Raw genomic sequence first — 13,447 nt, 5'->3', positions numbered from 1 at the left:
GGGAAAAGAGCAAAGATTTATCTCAGCTGAAAAATCAATATGTCCTTGGTGAAGCAGTGTCTCTAAAAAGACGGATGTGTCTCTGAGAATGAGTAGGCTTGTTCCCGAAAGCACAGGATATATCCGAGGGACGTGGATTCTCGAGGGCTCGGGAAGGAGACAGAGGAAAGTCTCTAAGGAGGCTGAAGGGGCTGCAGGAGACAGGCGTTGGAGAGGACAGAACAGATGTCCTTGACGGCCAGTGGATGTGTCTGGAGCAGGGCTGCACCCCGAGGAGCTCTGTGAGAACCCGGCCTGAGCGACCAGGGAACACTCCATATGGAAAGGCCAGGTTGCAGGGAAGGGCGGGGAGCCCCTAGATGTTGATGTCTGGGACGCGGATGGAAGGGTCCAGCTTCGAACTCATGGTTGCTATGGAGATGAGCGCCCTCTCGCGCGCCTTGCTGGGCCAAGCTTCTTCCCCGTCATCCACGTCTGGTTATTGGCCGTAGTGGACGCCAGGGGGCAGTGTGTGGCCGGGCGGCTGGCTACACCGGTGCTGGATAAAGTAGGATGAAGGCCAGGGACCTGGAGGGGGCGTGGCAGGCGCCCCCGCCCCGCCTCTGGCCTCCGTCCTGAGGTCCTCCGAGATAAGGGTGATGCCTGCAGACGGCTTTCCTCCTCCCAGGCCGCGGGGTAAACCGAGGCGTTCCGGGGAAAGGCTGAGCTCCAGGTAGCCTCCCCTCTTGCTCGCAGGAGTCACGGCGGCGATCCTCCAGCCCCTCCCCCAGCGCCCCAATCCAGGCCCCAGCCGGTCCAGACCGGAAGGGAGTCTCTTCCTGCTGGCTTCCCGGAGCCGGGTTTGGATGGGGGCAGGAAAGGCCCCTCCCCGGGAGGAAGGAGCCGAAGGCTTTAGCCTTGGTGTGGGTGAGGGGCAGGTGACGCCAGCACCCATCTCTTTGTGCCTGGCACCAACTCTGGAAGGACGCAGCCCCCTCCCCAGGAAGGTGACAGCGGGCCAAAAACAAAGCTTTATTCTGAAGGTTACACAACTTGTGCCAGGACCCCAGTGCCAGGCTCTGCAGGGTCAGCGAGGGGGAGGAGGGGGGAGGAGGGGGGAGGGCGGGCGCGGTGCTGGTGGCCCCCACCCTAGGCTTTGGCCTCGCCGTCCTTACTCCTGCACACCACGAGAGTGACGAGGAAGGGGATGAGGCAGATGGGGGCCACGATCAGGGCCAGGAGCACGTCTTCCGGGGGGTCAGAGAGGGCGGGCTGCACCAGGGAGCAGTTGGCAAAGTGCAGGTGGTGCGTCTCGAAGATGAACCTCTCGGCCAGGGCGTTGGGGAAGCCCAGGCTGAAGGCTTCCGCCTCCATTTCCAAGCAGTCGCGCAGGGCACTGTATGGCCTGGGCGGAGGGGCGGGTGAGTGCCAGGAGGCCCGGTGCCCCGGCCGCCCCCCAGCGTCCTACCTGCTGATCACGGTCCAGTTGCACCAGTCCTTTTCCAAAAAGTCCATGTGCTCCTTGTACTCGGCCCAGCAGAGCTGGGCGCTGGCCTCATAGCTGTCCACCGCCTTGCCTGCGGGTACAGATGTTCAGACCCACACACCCCGGGCCCTGTCTTCAAACAAGAGGACTCCCCTAGAATGTCCCCAGCAAGACACTGGTGGCGGAGGGGAGCATCCTGGCTCTGGAGTCTTCATCCCGTCCGTGTGCACAGCCTCACAGTCCCTCCACGCACGCCCTACTGGAACCTCCTCCCAACCTGTCCTGGGAGCTACCCCGAGGCTGCACGCGCTTTGCAGGAGGAGCGAGAGAAAGATCACAGGCAACCCCGAAAGAGTGGGGGTTTTAGGTGGGGCCAAGCTGGTGGGCAAGAGGCCCCTGCGCTGGCTCTCCTGCCCTAGGGCGCCCTGTCACTGCCCCTGGGTACTCACCTTCTGGCTTCAGGGCGTCAGCGGTGGGGAGAAGCTGAGCCAGGGTCTCCTGGGGATGCAGGGCAGCTGTGGGGAGCAGAGGGGATCGGGGTGGGGGGCCCGTGGGGGTTGCCTGAGACACAGGGAGTCCGGAAGGAGGGGAAGGAAAGGACACCGGGGGGAGGGCTGCCTGCGGGCCCTCACATCCAGGCTCAAAGCCCCTGCAACCTCACTGGCCACCGGGGCCCGCGATCCCCCGCCCGACCCCCGGATCCTCGGGCCCCGGGAGCTCACCGGCCATCGCGAGCAGGGCCAGCAGCAGGCGGGGGCGCGCGGCCATCGCGAGCAGCGGGCGTCCTCTGTCCGGGCGCAGGAAGCCGCACTTCCCCGCCGGCGCCCGCGGCCACGTGGGGGCGGGGCCAGGCTGCTGGACAGCTCCCGCCCTGCCCTCGCGTGGCCCCCCGCCCGACGGTGCTCAGAGCCGCCGGGCGGGGCGGGCCGGGCCTTTCCCAGGACACCCACGGGTGTCAGCCGCACCCACCGAGCCCCGGCAGAGGGGAAGCCAAGTCCAGGCACCCCTCCTGGGCCCAGACCCGAGGCCTGAGCCGGGCAGCCACCGGAAGACCCGGTCCGGGGGGCCCGGGCTGCGGGGCCCTGTGCGCAGCTTCGCCCCGCTGTGTGTCCAGGCCTGGGCCTGGGCCGCCTGGTGCGCGGGCACCTCAGCCCCAGGACGGCTGCGGGGCGACCGCTGCCTGCAGAGGAGGGAGCCAGCGCTCCAGGGCAGCCGGACTGGAGTTCAGAAGCCTCGGCTCCAGCTCCCTGCTCCCCACCTGCGGGCCTCGCCTTCCCCCCTCAGCCCCAAGGAGGGCACCGCGTGTGAAGGGCGTCACTCTCCCGTGCGCACGCTGGTTCCCTTCCTTCTTCCCGGTGACTGGGCTAATTCACAGCCCGGGAAACCCCGAGACTGAGCCGGGAGCGGCCCAGGAGCCTGCAGCTGGTTTGATCTCAGCCACCGCTGACTCCCAGACGCGGCCCTCAGCGCCAAACCGGCCTGATCACTGCCAGACGCCACCCGGCTCCTGCTTCCCCGTTTGCGGTTCCCGCCCCCCACAGATACTGCCCCTTTGGCTCCCGGGCTCAAGACCCGAGCTCTCTCCTTCTGGCGCGCATGGAATCCTGTAGGAGGCGGGAGGTGGCCCGCGTGACACACACGCGCCCCCAATCCCTCCTGGTAATGATTGTTCCTGCGTGATGCAGAGAAGCGCCAGGCAGCCTCGGAGCCCCTGCAGGCCGGGGACCAAATCTGTCCCTCCCCTCCTTCCCAGGAGCGTCCATTTCGGTCAAGAGGGAGGCCGTGTGGGAAGGGCCTAGAAGGGCTGGGGGCAAACAAGCCACAAGGACTGCGGCTGGGGTCGATATACAAGGTGTGAAGAGCAAATGTTGGTTTCTAAATAGGGCAGCCTGATATAAAGATACAAAGACAAACACTTTTTGTCTTTTTTAAAGACAGGGCCTGGCTATGTAGCCAGGCTGGCCTTCAACTCCCACGATCCTCCTGCCTCAGCCGCACTCTCTCCAGAGTGCGGGGATCGAAGGCGTGCGCCACCCCACTCAGCATGCACTGGATGAGATCCCGAAGGCAGCTTCTTGTTTGGTCTCTGTCTCATCTTGGCACCTTGGCCAGGTCAGTTTCCAGCTCTAGAGCTGAACATTTTCATTTGGTCTAAGACTCAGAAGCAAGCGATGGGTAACTTGGTAGGAAGTGTTCCTTTTAGCCTGGGGTGGAGGTGGAGTTTCAGAATAATGTAGAGCTCTCCAAGGAACAGCTTATCCAAATCATCCCTGAATTTGGGAGTCCAAACCCTCTAGTTAGACAGTCTGGGATGTTCCTTCCTGTTGATTTTTCCCACTCACTTCCACACCAGTTGGAGATCTGGATGCTTTCACTGACCCTTGAAGGCGCCCTGGTCACTGAGGGTCTGCTCTGGGGGGTCCTTTGGGGTTGGACAGGGACTGAAGACCTCATCTTCCCTTCCAAATGGCACAGGAGTCGGGCCGTGATCGGCAGGAGCAGAAAGAGCCGGGCTTCATGAGGACAGAGGCTGTTCCTGCAGGGGTCTCCCTTTGCTCCCACCCCTCAGGGTCACTTCCTTCCCCTTCTAAGCTCATTTCTATTTTTGCTAATAAAAATATGCTCTTTCCAGGCCTGGTGTCACACGCCTAGAATCCCAGCACTCAGGATGCTGAGGCAGGAATATCACTGAGAGTTTTGAGGCCAGCCTGAGACGCTGCCCCCCCAAAAAACTTTTAAAATGCAAATAGTACATGAGTATATGGATATTGTGCCCTTCCCTTTCAACCGTGGCACCGTATTGACTTCATTTTCCTTCTGTAATCAGTGGAACTGGTCTTTAGGTTCTTACATGTTCCCTGTTCCTCCTCCACCACCCTAGCATCCCCTCGCCAGTGCTTTTGTTTGTTTTTTTGGTACTGGCCATCGAACTTGCAAGGCCGGCCGTGGAACCACTGAGCTAAATCCCCAGCCCTCACCAGTGGTTTTAAAAAGAGGGATCTGCCCCAGCTGCAGGTTGACCCCAGGTCTCTGGCTGGGATGCAGAGCATTGGCTCCTGAGCAGGGACCCTGCAGCAGTGCAAGTTCCCTTGCCTGCCTGGAACAGGGAGGGGGCTGAACCCTTGGGAAGGTGCACGTCTGACCTTGCAGCCCCCTTAGGTGTGGACCAAGACCCCAACAGCGCCAGGGGGAATCAGGAGCACCCAGGCCCTGAGACCACACAGCCCCACGTGAGCATCCTGTTGTTGTCTACACAGCTGAGGTGTGGGGGAGTCGGGGGAGGGGGACGGAGCGACAGGGATACAGCTGCTCCAGCTCTGCCCTCTGCTCCGGAGCCACTGCCTGCCTGGCGCGAGGTGCTTGGTCCCTCTCGGGGAAATGGCCCTTGGAGAACACATCGACTTCTGGAAACTGAGTAGTCAGTGTTATTTATTGAACACTCACTAAATGTTGCATTATGTGTACATTGACACCATGTAAGTGCTCTGTCCACGTGTGTGTGTGGTGTGTGTGACAAACCCAGGGCCTCACCCTCAACCCCTGAGCCACACTCCCACGCCCCTCACACACACACTCAAACCTCCCCACCATGATACCAGCATTGTCTTCTGCACTGGTAATGGGCAAAGACAGGATTTGAACCTAGGATGGCTTGCTGCTAAGGCTCATATCGTAGCCGTATCTTTATCAGCTCCCTCTTGCTGTAGATCAGAATATTGATCCTTCGGGGGTGCGCATTGAGCTGGGGTTGTGGGTCACTAAGTGTGCTCTATGGAGCTGCAGGCCAGCTCACCCTGGGCCATGAGAGGACGGAGGACAGTTTCTTCCAGGACCCAGTGGGCTCCCCCAACTAAGGTCCCAGGACACGTACACAAACTTGTCCCCACTCCCTCCCAGGCCTGGGCCAGACCCTGACATCACACAGCAAAGGCTGTTTTCTGCAGAGCCCAGGCCGTTTACAGGAGTGACACTCAGACAGTGCAACTGGGAAGGCCCAAGGCCAAGCAGCAATAGCAAGTCACCTGCTCACCAGTCACTCCTTTCGCTGATGTATGACAGCTGGAAGGAAGGTCAGGGTTCAAGAGAAGACCAAGAGACACATACCAGTGTCCAGCAGTAGGACACTTCCCTCTGTAGCCTTGAATATCCAGGGCTCCTCCGTGGAGATGACTCTGGCCAGAGGGAAAAGGGAGAGAGAGCCCTAGGCCCTTCAGTCCTGCTGGACCGGCTGGTAGGACGCTCTGAGCCCAGGGACCTCCTCCTCAGAGGGCAGTCCGACCTCCAGTGGTCACTTTGCAAGTAGGGCAGGGTCGGGGGGCTTCACGTGGCAGTCCCTTTAAGGTGGCCTGGCTTTCGGCAGGGGTAGCAGGTGGGCTTGGTCATCAAGCTCTTCTTGGAGCCCCGAGAATGAGACCTAGAGTCTATTTCTTTAAGGGCTGCTGGTAGGGCTGTTGCCTTCTCTCATCCCTGATTATAGAACACTGAGGAGGCAATTCTCACTGAGGCATCAAGTGAGCTGTCTGGACCAGAAGCCAGCTTTTATAACTTCTCCCTAATCTCTGGGACTGACTGGGGAATAAACTTCTCTCTGAGAACAGTCTTTCCTTCTACCAAGTCAGGAGCTAGGGAATGTCTGTTTTACCAACGCCTCTTGTGAGTGATCTAAGAAGGCAGAGGGATGTTCTTTGTCCTCCTGTTGAATAGGTGATAATTTAAGATAATTGAAGGGCTTAATTCTCTTCCTCTTTAGGTCCTCAAGAATACAAACTGAAGATGCCCTGTATTCCAAACTTCTGTCTGGTTGGTAGGCCAGTGGGGATCTTGTGTAGTGACTGCTGGGTTTCAGTAGGAATCGGTGGTTCCCCTGGCTCTCTTTGTCCTGGCCCTCTATAGTTAACAAGATGGCATTCATCTCCAAATGTAATGGCTGCTTGTATTGCTGCTTGTACCTCATTAGAAGTCAATGTTTGATTTAAAAGTAACTTTACATCCTTCCGGTCCAGTTCAAAGGTCTGAGTAAGTCCCCTGAAGACATTCATGTACTTGTCAGTGTTGTCTGAAAACTTTCCTAGGTCTTGTTTGATCTGTTTGAGGTCACTGAGAGAAAAGGGCACGTGGACACAATCAGGTCTGAGAGCTCTACTTACTTCTTGTAAGGGATATCGTCCTAGAGGGGCTTGAACAAAATTAGCTAAGGATGGGTACAGCCCTGTAGAGGCTTTAATTATGGGTGGCCCAGAAGCATCACTCAGACTCCAAAGAGTAAGGAGGAGGGGTCCCAGGCTCCAAAGGGCAAGGGGGGAAAGGCTTAGACTCGGCAGTAGTAGGTGGGCTTCCACAAGGGTTGCCTTGGAAACCTCATCCTCAGGTTCCAAAAGGCAGGGCCGGGAAATCTGTCACAGGGGCCAGAGGTGGCTGATTTTCCTGCTGCTTACTTTTACATTTTGAATACAAATGAGGATTTTTTCTTAATGCAAGGAAAATCTGAACATCAGGCAATTCTGACCACCTTTCCTCTCTCTTACGGTACAATTCTAATTGTGAGATACCATCATAATCAATAGTGGCTCTAGGGGGTAGGCAGGCATGTATGGGTGTAGAAAATACTAAACTTCTCTTTCAAACATTTTCCAATATTTAAGAATGCATTCCAAAGGAGTGAGATGGTCAGATATGGAGTTTCCCATCTGAAACAAGAGAAACAAACCAGCATCCCTGTAAGTCTCTGCTTGATTCCAATGCCTCAGGGTATCCCCCAAGTTGATTCAACTCCGGGGCTGGTAGCTGCCATCTGGAGAGGGGCCCAGAAGATAAAATCGGACTGCACTGTCCACCTTTTATCAGTACAGGATCCTATCTTCCCAGGAAACTCGTGTCCTTACTCCCATAGTCCTCCAAAAGCACAAGTTACAATGGATTTCAGCCATAACAATCATGTTTAGAGAAGGAAACAATGATAGCAAAACCAATAATCAAGAGATCTAAACCACTACTTTCTAGTTCTTTGAAAGAGAGGGAGGAAGACAGGTCAATGGTCAAATTAGATCATATTTTCCTGCCAAAGAGATCACCTCTAGAGACTGACAGAGTCAAATATACGGCTGGCTTGGAGGGATTCTGCCCTGGGCCTAGGGTGGAGAAGCCTCTAAGACATTTCTGTTATTTGTCTGGTCACCTAGGCAACCTTCTTTAGCAGCAAGACAAGGCTACATATCCTTTAAGGTCCATTTTTATTTTACTTTTGGTACTGGGGATCAAACTTGGGTCCTTGTGCTTGTGAGGCAGGCGGCAGAACCACTGAGCTAAATCCCCGGCCGTAAGGTCCATTTTTAAATTACTAAGTATCTGAAACTCACAGGTTAAACTACGTGGATCACCTAGCAACTGCCATTCACGTGTTAGCAAAGGCACATCTATCGGTTTTCTATGCGCACATGAAAAGAACAGAAAGGCCGGCTAAGTCTCTTTTTATTCTGGTTACCATATTTTTAAAACACATAAATAAATGTAAATCATTAGCTGATTGTTCTTTCCCTCCGTGTAAGACAAAACAGTGGTTGCAAGTTGTCTTAGCTTGGCTCCTTGGAAGGAAGGGGTGCCCTGACTACCAGCGGGTTCCAAAGTTAACTCCCAACGAGTTGGAGAAATATGTAAATGCATAAGTCACCTCCCTGCCCTCACCATCTAGCACTGTACAGGTCTACAGTCAAAGTTTCAAGGTCCACAACCTATTAGCGAAGGTATTTTCCTCCCCTACATACTTAAATGATGAAAACCAGACCTAGGGGGCAGAGAGAAGGTTGGGCTTCTCTCTGAAACTTATTAGATCGTTCTTCTTTTTTACTGTGTTTTACACTCCTCTAAAAGGGAAGGGCAGAGTGGCAGAGGAAGATTGGAGACACCAGGAAAGGAAGTCTTTTCAGGTTCACGGTGAGTTAGTTGTTTCAACAGTTTGCTCCCGAGTCATCAATCTCACCCTGGAAAGGCAAAAATAGGGAATCTCAAGAATGAAGATGGTCTCCTCACCAGTGGAGGATCAGACCAGAAAGGAAACTGAGGCAGAGCAGGCTCAGCATTTTCTCTAGAGCATAGAGAAGGATTGACCTGGAACGTCTGAGTGAAATCTGTCCCCCAAGTTTTAAGAATGGCCACCGAGCTGTTATCTTTTAGGTGGTGGATGGGGTCTCGCGATTTATTAATAGGCATGTATATTTCTTAAATATAAACTAGATTTCATAAAAAAACCCATTCTACAGCTTTTTTGAGTTTACTTGTAGTTGCCATTAAAGTCCACTAGGTGGTGCTCTAATGCTACCTTTTGCCCTAGCGCTGTTTTCTGGGTCTGGTAGGTGACAATTACCGACCTTTTAGGGATCTTGCAAAGGTTACTTGTACTATCTTTTGTTTGTTTGTTTTTTGTTTGGTACCAGGGATCAAACTTGGGTCCTTGTGCTTGCACAGCAGGCGATAAAATCACTGAGATAAATCCCCAGCCCTGTACTTTTTTCTTTTTTTTTTTGGTACCAGGACTCGAACTTGGGACCTTTCACTTGCGAGGCAGGCGGCACAACCACTGAGCTAAATCCCTGGCCCTTGCAAAGGTTATTTGGCTCCTAACCTGATTATGTGAATGCTAAAGTTAGTTTGTTAAATTTTTTTTTTTTTGGTACCGGCGATTGAACTCGGGTCCTTGTGCTTGCGAGGCAGGCGGAGAAACCACTGAGCTAAATCCCCGGCCCTTAAATATTTATTTATTTATTTATTTGATTTGTTTTTGAGACAGAGTCTCACTATGCAGTGCAGGCTAGTCTCAAACTCAAGGCAATATTCCTGCCTCAGCCTCCTGAGTTCTGCTGGGATTACAGGTTGTGCAGCATGCCTGGCTTTTACTTTTGTTTCTTTCTATGCAATATCATGGGTATAATCTGCTCTTGTATGTACTGTGAGTAGAGTGGAGACTCAGCTTGCTCCAAGGGTCTCTTCACCTGGTGTCCTATCCTTACCACAGTGAGTTCAAAGGCCCAGGGCCCTAACTGGACAGGGCCCTGCTTCAGAGCCAGGATGGAGAAAGGGAAGGCACAGCACCGAGGGGAACTCCCCTCCTGCTCGTGGGATTTTTCTGTCTGCTCCCGCTGATAGAAGGCTCTGTGGAGTGTTCCCTTTGATGAGTATCTCTGCTACAAAGGAAGTATGGAGCTGTTTGCCTCGGGGCTTGCAGGCTGGAGTCCCAAATACATTTTCCTCTGGCACTGCTGGTGGGAGCGGAAAGCCGTGGAGAGAATCCAGGACCATGATGTCAGGGCGCGAATCCCTCTGAGAAGGCCCAGAGCGTGGGCCAGGAACCCACAGCGGGAGGGGGCACAGAGCCTGACCCTGCTGCTTACCGGCTGCGTGACCGGGCAAGGCCTGGAGCCCTCAGAGCCCCATGTCCTCAGCTGGAAGATCAGAAGATAAGGAAATTTCCAATTTCCTATGGCAGGAGATGGTCCTCCTAACGCCAGGCACGAGTGCACAGTCTATGGGCCACTGCCGCTTGTTCTTGCTCTGCCATTTCACTTTTACAGAGGACTCTGAGGACTGGGAGGAAGCGGAGTTCATTAGCAGCCTGCCAAAGGCGTGTCCCGCACAACCCAGCCCACATTAACTGTGCTAACCCCAGAGAGGGACAGGCAGCACCACCCCAGCTATGGGGTCAGAGCTTTTAGGGTTTGTGCAAATCAAGGCATGAATCCCACCCCTGGGGTCCCTGGAGGAAGCGCCTTCCGGCTGGAATTATTTATTTTCTAATTAACAAAGGCTAAGGACGCCCAGCCTCAGTTTGGCTTGGAGGCTCAGTCTGAACTTTGGCGGCCGAGCACAAGGGTTTACTGTGGGCCTGTCCTTACTTACTGAGTCAAAGCCATTATTATGACCCTGAGCCATTGGGCTCAGGCAGTGAGGGCTTCCTGAGATCAGAGGACACAGTGTCCGGGAGTGGGGAGGCTTCAGAGCCCAGTTTCGATGTTTCCAGGCTCCACTGAGTCCAGACCCCTCAGCCCCAAGCGGTGCTGGCCTGGGTGTGCAGGGTGTGGCACTTCAGGCCCCAGTCCCTGGCAGAGCCCCAGTCTCAGTGACCTCCCAGGGCACAAGTTGTGCTGTGCTTTGTTTTCCTGTTTGTCTCCCCTGGCAGGGCGCCCTCCGCTTCAGGGTGGGATGGAGGAGGACTCTGTGCTCCCATCTCGCAGCTGTGTTTACATTTCCCTGTCAGGGCCGCCTGGCCCCAGTTCTCCCGGCCTCTAAGTCCTCTCCAAGCCTCGCTATTTGATAGCCGTGTGGGCCTCAGAAGGGGTGCCATGCACAAGGGCTCTGGGAACCGCTCCCCCCCCCCTTTGCTTTCTACCAGTGGCCTGAGGACCCGCAGGGACCAAAGCACACTTAGAGCTCATGCGTCCCAGAAGGAGCAGACCTCGTGAGCCGTGCTGCACAGTGCGTCTTAGTCCCGATACGTGCAGAGCCTTGCTTTGGGACGGGGCGGTGTGCGCTGAGCAGCAGCCTTCCCTTGCAATGCGATGGACCCGTGGTCAGAGATACAGCACTTTAAAGCCAAGGAGGTGATGGGAAATTACAAGCAAACTAAAAACGATTTAAGAAAACAGTGAAGTAGCTGGGCGTGGTGGGGCACGCCTATAATCTCAGAACCCTGTAGGCTGAGGCAGGAAGAGCAACTCGAGTTTAAAACCAGCCTGGGCTACACAGTGAGTTCAAGGCCAGCCTGAACTACATTGTGAGACCCTGACTCAAAAAAAAAAAAAAGGAAAGAAAATCAAACAGTCAAGTAAGCGCGTGCCCGGGGAGCTTGCTGAGCTGGTATTAATCAGCCTGCTGGTGTTGCCAGAGTCGGGCCAAGCCCCGGGAAAGGGCTGCCAAGGCAAAGCAGGCGTTAGGTTTCATAAATTAAACATGTAATTTTATTTTTCCGTGATAGGAGACTTTCGGAAAAAGAACCAGTCTTGTTGGACTGCTCTGCACACTGTGTCCAGTTTCTCAGTCCCAGAGGCTTCGATCTAAGAGTAGCACGCACACCAGAGGCCCAGCATGACACACTGATTGCTTTGACTGCTTCGTCTTCGTTCTGTTAGTGGCCTGGAGGTGGGTGGGGGAGTGGGGCAGGGGTGACAGGCTGTTCCTCTCTCCACCACAGGGAGGAAGAACCAACTGGCAGACAAATTACCCCCTGAGCTCCACGCTTACTGACGATGTGGAAAGTTGGTTTTCTTTTTTTGTATGTTCCATTTTTTTTTTGGTACCGGGGATTGAACTCTGGACCTTGTGCTTTTGTGGCAGGTGGCGGAACCACTGAGCTAAATCCCCGACCCTGTTCCATTTTTTTGAGACTGGGTCTTGGTATGTAGCTCAGGCTGGCCTCCAGCTTGTGGAGGTTCTCCTGCTTCAGCCTCCCCAGTGCTGGATTACAGAGCTGCACCATCATGCCTGGCTCGGAAACTTGTTTGTTTTGTTTTGTTTGTTTGTTTTTTGAGACAGAGTCTTGCTCTGTAATTCAGGCTGGCCCTGAACTCACTGTGTAGCCCAGGCTGACCTCACATTAATGGCGATCCTCCTGCCTCAGCCTCCAGAGTGCTGGGACTATAGGCGTGTGCCACTGTGCCCATCAAAAGTTGTTTTCTAACCCTTCAGTGTATGGGGATTGCTCACCTCTGAGCTGAGTCCTGTACCGAGCACTGCAGTGGCCATGGCAAAGTGGACGGCAGGGCAATGAGCACACAAGGGAGAGTCCAGCAGGGTGCAAAGGTCGGAGGCTGAAGGCCAAAGACCAGCAGGACTCCCGGCCGGCACCAACCCTTCCCGCTCCTGTCAGTCTTTCTATCTCAAGCCGTCCTGAAACCATCTTAGTGTCCTTGGCAGAGTCCCTTAAAGCAAGGTTGTCCCTTCCCCTGGCTTCAGTCAACATCAGTGAGCAGATGGGTCCCGATGAGTCCCGATTCCCTGGACACCTCTCCTTAGCAATTCCTGCTTCCACAATCAGTAGGGCACTGGCCTGGTCGGCAGGCCTGGGTACCTGCTGCAATCTTCTGGGACACTTGTAAAACTCCCAAAGCCTCAGCCACACCCAGACCAGTTCCTCAGACCTCGGGGGTACAGGAGGTCAGCCTCTGTGGTTGTCAGGGAACGTCAGTGTGCTCCAGGTGTGGGAATCACTTCTCTCACAGGCAGTGAAAGGGAAATATCACTGCCACTTGTAAGACCAGTCAGCCCTGGGGGTGCACACCTGTGATCCCAGCACTCTGGGAGGCTGAGGCACGAGGATTCCAAGTTTGAGCTCAGGCTTGGCAACTTAACAAAACTCTCAAAATAAAAAATAAAAGGGGCCGGGGATTTAGCTCTATGGTGCTGCCACCTGCCTTGAAAGCACAAGGTCCTAAATTCGATCCCCAGTACTGGGGAAAAAAAATAAATAAAATTTAAAAGTACAGTGTACAGGAAGGTTTACCTTGATTGACAGTTAAGCAAATGAGTGTAAAGGAAAAAGAGTCAAGTCAGTTTTTGATACAAGAAAAAGAATAGTAACTCTGGAACATAGAGACCTGAGTGTAAGACTTGACAGAGCAACTTTCCATCTTTGTATGGCAGGTCATTAACTTTTTTTTTTTTTGCAACAGTGACTCCCTATGTAACCCAGGGTGGCCTTGAACTGGCAGCACTCCTCCTGCCTCAGCCTCCTGAGTGCTGGAATTACAGGCATGCGCCTCTATGCCTGACTCATTAACTCTTACACTACACCAGTGTGGTGTGGGAAACTGACACCTGCCCTCCATATTTCATGAGGTTGTCATTAAAATTATTTGAAAAAATGAACTTCACAGATTTGATAATTGTTCACTCTGAGACAAAACCAAGGTCCATGTTATTTTGTATTTTAGCTTTAATTTTTTATTTTATATTTTGAAATGACTTCACATTTACTAAATACAGTAGTTGCAAATG

At 54.0% G+C, this 13,447-nt stretch overlaps 1 protein-coding gene across 1 annotated transcript; it reads right to left on the bottom strand.

Moving 5' to 3' along the window:
- Positions 1-997: 997 nt before the first annotated feature.
- Ramp2 (receptor activity modifying protein 2) lies at positions 998-2,343 on the bottom strand. The gene is made up of 4 exons (XM_004859311.3): positions 2,188-2,343; positions 1,915-1,980; positions 1,448-1,556; positions 998-1,384 (listed from the first exon to the last, which is right to left on the bottom strand). Exons 1-4 carry the CDS (start codon positions 2,231-2,233, stop codon positions 1,129-1,131), a joined length of 477 nt encoding a protein of 158 aa, XP_004859368.1. The 5' UTR covers positions 2,234-2,343; the 3' UTR covers positions 998-1,128.
- Positions 2,344-13,447: the final 11,104 nt, after the last annotated feature.

This window comes from Heterocephalus glaber, unplaced genomic scaffold, assembly GCF_053883595.1.
Source record: "Heterocephalus glaber isolate CG9 unplaced genomic scaffold, H.glaber_assembly_v1.0 deba00001773, whole genome shotgun sequence".
Taxonomy (NCBI): Eukaryota; Metazoa; Chordata; class Mammalia; order Rodentia; family Bathyergidae; genus Heterocephalus; species Heterocephalus glaber.
This window is presented reverse-complemented; position numbering and strand designations above follow the sequence as displayed.